This window comes from Molothrus aeneus, chromosome 5, assembly GCF_037042795.1.
Source record: "Molothrus aeneus isolate 106 chromosome 5, BPBGC_Maene_1.0, whole genome shotgun sequence".
NCBI classification, from domain to species: domain Eukaryota; kingdom Metazoa; phylum Chordata; class Aves; order Passeriformes; family Icteridae; genus Molothrus; species Molothrus aeneus.
Window position 1 is genome coordinate 13,725,135 of NC_089650.1, and position 8,496 is coordinate 13,733,630.

At 43.1% G+C, this 8,496-nt stretch overlaps 1 protein-coding gene across 1 annotated transcript; it reads left to right on the forward strand.

Moving 5' to 3' along the window:
- The first annotated feature begins 1,290 nt into the window (after positions 1 to 1,290).
- On the forward strand, positions 1,291 to 6,825 carry MRPS33 (mitochondrial ribosomal protein S33). The gene is made up of 3 exons (XM_066550651.1): positions 1,291 to 1,367; positions 4,019 to 4,274; positions 6,487 to 6,825. Exons 2-3 carry the CDS (start codon positions 4,060 to 4,062, stop codon positions 6,590 to 6,592), a joined length of 321 nt encoding a protein of 106 aa, XP_066406748.1. The 5' UTR covers positions 1,291 to 1,367; positions 4,019 to 4,059; the 3' UTR covers positions 6,593 to 6,825.
- Positions 6,826 to 8,496: the final 1,671 nt, after the last annotated feature.

Sequence of the window (8,496 nt, forward strand, 5' to 3'; positions counted from 1 at the left end):
GGAGTAGAGACACAATCTCTCAAAGTGGTTTGGAAACACAGTGAATGACAAACATTTGTGGCTCCCGAACTCTCCCTTTCATCGCTTTTCAGTAAAACTAAATTTTGACATTTATCCCAGTTTGCAGCCTGGTCAAGAGTGAAGACACCTGCCTTCCAGCTCTTCATGTAAACTCATGCCTTCTCCCAAGAGTAAAGCCAGCTTGGTTTTATTAACCTGAGCACATGTTCTCATGGAGTGAGGCTGCTGACTGGACATGTCAGTGTGGACATCTCACACCACCCTTCCCTGGCAAAACCAAAGAATAAGGCTCTATGTAGACTTGTCATCCTTTTAATGAGGATGTGAAAAATGCCAATCACTTGTTTTTAAAATTTTAAAAGTTTAATAGTAATAAAACGGTTATAAAAATAGTAATACAATTAGAGTAATAATAATTTGGACAATTTTAATTAGGACAATATGAGACAATAAAAACAAAGAGTTACGGATGTCCAGGTACATTTTTCTAGGCAGCACGAGCCCGAAAAAGGACCCACGTTAACAGAGGAGTAACCCTTAAAAACAACAGCCTGTTGCATATTCATACACCTTATACATGATGCATAAATTCCATTCAAACACAGGATTCTGTCTGGTCAGTGTCAACTTCTTCCTCTGAATCCTGACAGCGCCTTCGAGGCGGGGAGAAGTTCGTTTCTTTTGGTAAGAGGGCAATAAATTCTTTTTCTCTGAAAGATTTAGGTGTCCTGTGGCTGCTATCTTGCTGCGAGTCCTTTCTTTAAAAAAAACTATCCTACATAGCATAGTTTCTATTTTAACATTTTTTATAACCCAAAACTATATTTAACACACTGCTTAAGAGAATTAATACAGCACTACTTTCTAACACAACACATATAATATTCATTTTAATATTTGCGAAAAGCCAATCGTAAAATACGCATTTTTCACGAGGATAACCACTTTTCTCATTTCCTTATTAGATTTATGCATATAACTGCAAAGCTGCTTACAATAGGGAGGGAAACAAATGAAAGAAAAGGAGTCACAACGAAAAGGTTTTGTTCTTGGCGCAAGAGGGTGTGGGCCTCTCGTGGTGTGACCCTTGAGGGTCACTTCCAGCTCAGGCTATTCTGTGATTCCGCGGCTCCATGACCGCGGGGACAGCACCTGACGAGCTCCAAGGAGGGCGGAGAAGGAGGACGAACAGCAGAGGGAGGGGAGGAGAGGAAGAGGAAGAGAGGAGGAGGAGGAGGAGGAGGAAGGTCCCTCCCTGGGCCGCCCGTCCCGCCCCTCGCGTCACCCGTGTGCGCCACCTCCGCTCCGGCAGCGCCGCCGCTCCTCCGGCCGCGGCCCAGCGCGGGGTGAGCGGGGCTGAACGGGGCCGAACGGAGGTGCCAGGCTCTGGGCTCCGGGCTGCCGGGCTCCGGGCTGCCGGGCGGGGCCGTGTCCCCGGGAGCCGCAGCCCTTGGCCGCGTCCCGGCGCTCCCGTGCCTCAGGGAAGCGAGGCCGGCCCGGCCTGAGGCGGAGCCGCGCCCGCCGCGGGTTGAGCTCCGTGGCGGCCTGGTCTTCCCCCCGTGCTCCTGGGGGAATGGGCGCTCTCCTGGCATGTTCCCAGTGAGAAGAGAGCGCTCCGAATCAAGCGGGTGGATCGGGAATAAAGAATGAGCCAGCCCAGGGCGGGAGCAGGGAGCCGGGAGCAGTGGAGCGGCAGCGCGGAGCGCTGGGTTTGCTTTACGTGTGCCGGCTCCGAGTGGGCGATCCTGGAGATATCATTGCTGGAAGTGACCATAACGAAAGTATTCTTTCGTCTCACAGATGTAACGTCTCACAGAATCACCCTAGAACAGGCTTTGGATAGCTTTGGGAGTCTGCAGCATTTGCTTTGCTTCTCTCCCAAGCGTTCTTAGTCGGGCAAGCATTAATGGAGGTCTCCAGCCTCAGCTTGGGCTGTTGCAATTCTTTAGCGAGTCAGGAGTGAAATCAGATTCCTCACAGCACAGGTTTGCATTGTTCAGGAGCTAAACGTATTTTCATTTTAAAGCTGCAGTAGGTAGAGATTAAGCAAGTTGTGTGTTTGAGTCTGGTGATAAAGACAGACTTTTGGAGTCCTGTGATGAAGAGTTTGGGGGGAAACTTTGTTTCTTTGTCTCTGAATGCAGGAATTAGAGCTGGCTGTTCTGAAAGAGATGTTTTAGCAAAATTTAGTGATTATTTCCCCCTGTAATAGATGCTCATGTTGAAGTGCTGCCCTGCAATCATTTAAGAGTTTCTGTATTCTCACACTAGGCCTACTGCTTTGGCTCGAGGTCTCTGATGCTTTGCCTTCCCTTTTGTTACTTTCACCATTATTCTCTTGTCTCAAAATTACTTGTATTATTTTCATGCTTGATTTTTTTCCTGCTTCCTTTAGAGCACTCTGCTAACAGGAGTAAATCAAAGCAGATCCTCCAATGAGCAGATATATGTATGTGAGGTTATGAATACTCCAAATTTGTGTTATTAAACAACAGGCTCTGTGTAATCATACTGAAGTGGACTTAGCACTGTCCTGATGATTGCTCTTATCCATGGTCTTTAATTTGTTCTGCTCATTCTGCAATCAGCTGTGCAATACTTTTTAAAACAAAATTTTTAAACTTTGACCTCAGTGTCATGCTCTTGAATTTGTCTGAAGACTTATGTTATCAGTCATTCAAAAAGGCAAAGTACAGACAAGATACTACTTCAGATACAGGATTATGGGATTCCTATTCTTGTCTACTACAACCATTCTGCAAAGAAAGAGTAAAGAAGACTTAAAATGGGGAGGGTCAGAAAAGCTGAGAGAAAACCCTTCTCATGCTACTTTAGCAGAGTGGATGTTGTCTGGTGGCCTAATTAACTATGGTTTTGTCTTTGGGGCACTTTTGTTGCAGAACATTTTTAGATGAGAGATGACTAAAAGAGAATGGGAAGCTGCTGATTGATTTTCTTGGAAAAAAGAATCTGGCATGGGAAAACTACTGTTTTCCTCTTGAAAAGAATAGGTATCATGAGAGACTGAAAAGAGAATGGAGAAAAAGCTGATGGAGATGATCAAGAGAAGGGAATTTACATGGGAAAGATCTGTGTGATTCATATAGAGAAACATGATTTGTTTATAGCCCATTGTTCCATGGATTCTAACAATGTTTTAAATAGGGTGAGAAACTTCCATGAGGAAAAACTTCCCAGGTCATTTTCTCTGTATGTTCAAGTGGTGCCTTACCCTGTGCTTGTGCAGCAGTCAGTGGTATCACACGGGTGCAATTTTTGGCAGAGCTCACACTGTAATTGTTCCAGTGGATGGAGTTTAAGGGTTGTCTTGAGCAAGCTGAGTTCTGCTAATAAACCATGCTAGCCATGGTAAATTGTGGTGCAGTGCACTTCTATAGTTGGTATTGCTGTGTGTAGGCTGGGAATTGTCCCTGAATATGTGGTGGTGTTCGCGGGGGTCTTAGGATGAGGGAAGAGATGAGAATGTTGACTCCATGTTTCAGAAGGCTTGATTTATTATTTCATTATATATATTATATTAAAACTCTACTAAAAGAATAGAAGAAAGGATTTCATCAGACAGCTAGCTAAGAATAGAAAAGAATGATAACAAAGGCTTGTGACTGACCGAGACAGTCCAGACAGCTGGACTGTGATTGGCCATTAATTAGAAACAACCACATGAGACCAATCACAGATCCACCTGTTGCATTCCACAGCAGCAGATAACCATTGTCTACATTTTGTTCCTGAGGCCTCTCAGCTTCTCAGGAGAAAAAAATCCTAAGGAAAGGATTTTTCATTAAAAATGTCTGTGGCATGAATTCATGTAGATGTTCTTTATCAGCAGGATTACATGCTGAAGTATTAGACTGATTTTATGCAAGGAATGTGTGATGTCAGATGAGTGCTCAGTGTGTGATACATTCCTTTGTTTGCCCTAATTCTGGGGTAGCTGGTGAGCTGGGTGAAGAGCTGTTGCTGTTTGCTTTTGCAGGAAGCTCCATCTGTCTGTGTGTGCCCACTGCTCCTGGGGAGATGTCCAACGTTTCCAGCTACGCCCTCCGCATGGCCCGCCTCAGTGCCCAGATATTCGGCGACGTGGTCAGGCCCACGGACTCCAAATCCATGAAGGTGGTGAAGCTGTTCAGCGAGCAGCCCCTGGCCAAGAGGGACGAGGTGCACAACTGGTACCCCCCTCACAACACCTACTACGCCCTCATGAAGAAACTCCGCTACTTTGGGCTCTACAGGTGCTTGGAGGGTGGGAGCAGCTTGGAGATGGGAAGGGGGTGGGTGGGAGTCTCCTTCCAGTTGTTTTCAGAGGGGTGGAAACAAGGGAGGGATTCACAGAACAACCAGTGGGGAGAACTTGGGGTGTGGAAACCAGGGAGATAGACATGGAGGAAGGGGAATGAATTGGGGAAAATTTTGAGGGAGGGCCCCGACCTCCGACCGATCACTCGATGCCCCTGCTGGAAGGTTCTAGAAAGAGGGTATGGGAGGCCAAGTGATTGACAGGGGTCCAGGGAGGAGATTGGGGAATGAATCAGCGGAAATTAGAGGATTGACATGGGGGAGGAGGGAAGCAACTTGGGACAAGCTGTTTGGGGAGGATGGGGGTACACAGATCAAATCATGACAGAAAGGGAATAAAGGTAATAAAAACACGTTGGGGCTGGCCAGGCAGTGACCTGGGGAGAATGGGGGTACACAGATCAGATCATGACAGAAAGGGAACAAAGGCAATAAAAACACATTAGGGCTGGCCAGGCAGTGACCTGGGGAGAATGGGGGTACACAGATCAAATCATGACAGAAAGGGAACAAAGGTAATAAAAACACGTTGGGCTAGCTGGGCAGTGACCGGACGGTCACAAAGAGGACACAGCGACAGTTTTCCCCAAGGGAAGTGTTCCCTTCTGAATATGGTGCATATGGAAGTAGGCACTTGATTGTTGGCACTTAGGGCAAGGAGAACAAAAGTGACTGCTGTCTAACTTTTATCATAATTGGAACCTTTCGTGAGAAAGACTGCAGGTTTAGTTGTGCAAGCATTTACCTAAGAAATGATTCCTGCTTTTGCTTTGTGGGGGAGAAAAGAAACCTTTCTGATAGACAAGAGATGCATCTGTAGTTCTGAATATGGCAAATGAATGTGATACAAAGAGGTGATGTTAACACCAGACTTACCATGTATTTCTGTCATTCAACCGCTAATAAGTGAACTTTAGAAGAGACAGAAAGTCTCTGTTAGGCCAGAGGGCCTTTTTATTCTTCAAAATAAATTAAGTTAAATTCAAATGAGATTTAAATAGTCTTGTTAATTCCCACTTCATCCAAACCAGTTGTCTAATTTCTAAATTAACTCACACAGTCTGTATCAGGGAGAATTGTACTGCTGAAGAACGTCAGCAGGAGTCAAATGCAGTTCTTTCACTTCAATCAGGTAGCTCTAAAAAAATCTTTAAAAGTGAGGCTGCAAACCCTGTATAGTCAAAACAGATTACTTGTTGCTAGTATGACAATACTAACCATCAAGGATTGCATCCTGGATGCTCTTGCTTTAGGTAGGTGTGCCAACACTTCCTAGACTGGCTGTTTACACAGAAAGCCTCAATGTGATGCTAATGTTCTTTACTCTTCTCCTTCCCCTATTAAGTTCCTTCTCTAGCTGTATACAGAGAGTTGGTAGAAGAAAAAAAAAATAGTGTAATGAAGAATCATAGACTGATGGGGCTGGTAATAAATCACAAGCTTTTTGTTTCTATTTAGAGAAGTTGTGTTTAAAAATAGCAGTGCAGCAATCTTAGGCCACATAGAATGCAGTTATGACTTTTGAAAATCACTTTGCACTAAAAAAATACAGGGACAGATTAATAGAATTTATTAGAAAGCAATTGAGGATTAATTATCCCTGCCAGCCCCTTCATCCTCCTTCCTATTTTACTCTCTTATTAAGATTCCCCCAGTACTGATGCCATCTTCATAACTCATTCCTGAAGTCACCTGAGAGCAGTGCCATGTGCTGTAATTACTCCTCAGCATGGCCCTGTTTCCCTAGGAGCTAATCACCTGAACACAGGAACACAGTCTGCTCTGGCTGCACTGCTGGGCTGGATAACAAGGGGGGAAATCTTACTCTTGTCTCTTGATGATTTTTGCATTTTACTGCTCATTTAAGCAAAGGGAATCAAAAAATGCAATTGAAATAATACACATGTGCACACATCCTTTGTTGCTGAAAAGGACAACCCTGTTAGTTCTGAAAGAATCAGAGGAAATCTGTCAGTGATACTGCCAGCAGTAACATTGCAGCAAGCTTCAGTATGGACTTCATGGTTGAAAAGTTTTGATTTTTGTTTGTTTTTTTTTTTTTTTTTAATTAGGATATAGTTCAAAGAGCTATTGGTATCTCTGGATCCCAAGAAAAAGAGTAAACTTTATTCCTTCTTCCTCACCTAGGGATGAGCATCAGGACTTCAAGGAGGAGATGAGGCGATTGAAAAAGCTCCGTGGGAAGGAAAAACCAAAGAAGGGGGAAGGAAAGAGAGCTCTCAAGAAGAAATAGTGCTGCTTGAACAGTGTAACTGACTGCTCTGGAAATGCTGGGGAATGGCTGGAGAAGGCTTGGCATGTGGGCTGTGTGTGGGGCACAGGAAACACACTATGAAATTGTGGACTCCACCCTGGGAATGCACTTGGGTCTTTGAAGTTTTACTGGTTTTGAATTTCTATACTTCAAATATACTGTATATTGCAGCACAGTAATAAAAGAAAAAGTGCTCAGTGTTTTTCTTGAAACCACCTGTAGCTGTTTCAGTTTTTCTTGATCTGGAAATTGTTTGCTTTTCATTGTCTGTTTTACTTGTATTAATATCAACACTGTTTTATGTGTGGCCACAAAAAACCGAGGATTCCTGCTGCTGCAGCTGCTTGTCAATCTTACCTTTACCTGTTATAATTAGTTTCATTTCAGGTAACTCTAGTGCTATTTTTTCAAGGTTTTTAAAAGTTTTTAAGTTTTTTAAGTTGCTGTTGCACCCTGTTGTTCTGTGCTTTTCACTCAACAATACTTCCCAAACCACTGCCTGCCCACAGCACTCTCATTGTACCCTAAACTTTTAGATGCTACAACAGAAGAGGCTGAAATGTTAACTAAATCCATATAATAATGGAACTATTATATGCAATAATTCAATTTTAAATATTTTTTACAGTAAACTTATTCTGATTGCTTGGAAGACATGTATGAAGCACTACCTAAGATAATCAACATTTTTATTAGCATTCATTAGGGGTTTTATCACTAGGCTCCTTTGGTTGCTAATATTAATCATTGGTGGATCTACATAAATTTGTAACAGCTCAACAGCTCTACCTCACCAAAGTTATTAATTAAAGAGGTACTGATTGTGTTAAAAGGTGTTTCTGGTGAGCTGCATGGTTCTTGTTCAGTGTCCATACTTCATGTTACCTGCTTTTCTAAGTTCTAAGAGGAGCTGATTTTAGGAAATCTGCAGTGTTGTGGGAGAAGCACCTGAGCTCTCACCACAGTCAAACAGATGCTGTAGAAGTTAATATTTTATATGCACTGCTCTGTACTGCAGTGGTAAGTTTCTTATTCTAACTTAAAATTCTATTAGTAACTTGGAACTTTTGCTCAACTGTAATGTGCTTAAGCCATTTTTGTGTTGCGTGTGTTGTCTGTGGGTTGTGACCTGTCTGGTACTGAAGTACCTGGAGCCTGTTGTGGCCCACCAGGAAATTTGTGGTTCCTGGGACATGAGCATGCAGCTGAGGGGAAGGGTCTGGCTCCCTTGAACTCACCTTTGGGAAGAAGGGCACCATGGACTCACATTCTGGGCAGGAAAGAGAATTACCCAAGTAGAAAAATTGCTTCTGCCTGACACTTTCTGGTTAGGAGTGTGAGGAGTGAAAAGAAGGATCCATTCTGAACCTCTTCAGCAGAGCTACTGCAGCAGCTCTGCACAGCTCTTGATGCCTTCTAAAATTAAGATAAATAAAAATGTTTTCCCTGCTATTTCAGATGAAAAATCAAAACCATCTCTTCTGGTGCTGTGAAACTCTTAAAGCTTTCACAATGTAAACATGCAAGGGACCAAAAAGTGTGCGTGCATCAAAAAGGGAATTGTGGTTCTGTAAAGGAAGTATGAATGGCCTTAAACTTGGTTATGAGTAACTTATAGCAATATATAAAATACTTGTGCAACATGATGGAACTGATAGAAGTGCCTGTGAAGTAGGAGATGTGAGACAAATGGACTGAATCATTGATTTTCACCTTTTTTGTGCAGCATTTACAAAAGCAAATGGATGGAGGAAAATAAAGAACAACCACTTTCTGAAAAAGTATAACTACAAGAGAGGTTGCTCTGCCTACTTTTTCATGATTTTTCTTCTGTAATACTATTTTGCTAGAATTTGGTCTTTTCAAAAATGGTTGTTTCCCTT

Coding starts and splice junctions, on each gene's coding strand:
- MRPS33 (XM_066550651.1), top strand. CDS start 4,060: ATGTCCAACGTTTCCAGCTACGCCCTCCGCATGGCCCGCCTCAGTGCC. Junction 4,275..6,486: donor CGCTACTTTGGGCTCTACAG/GTGCTTGGAGGG, acceptor TTCCTCACCTAG/GGATGAGCATCAGGACTTCA.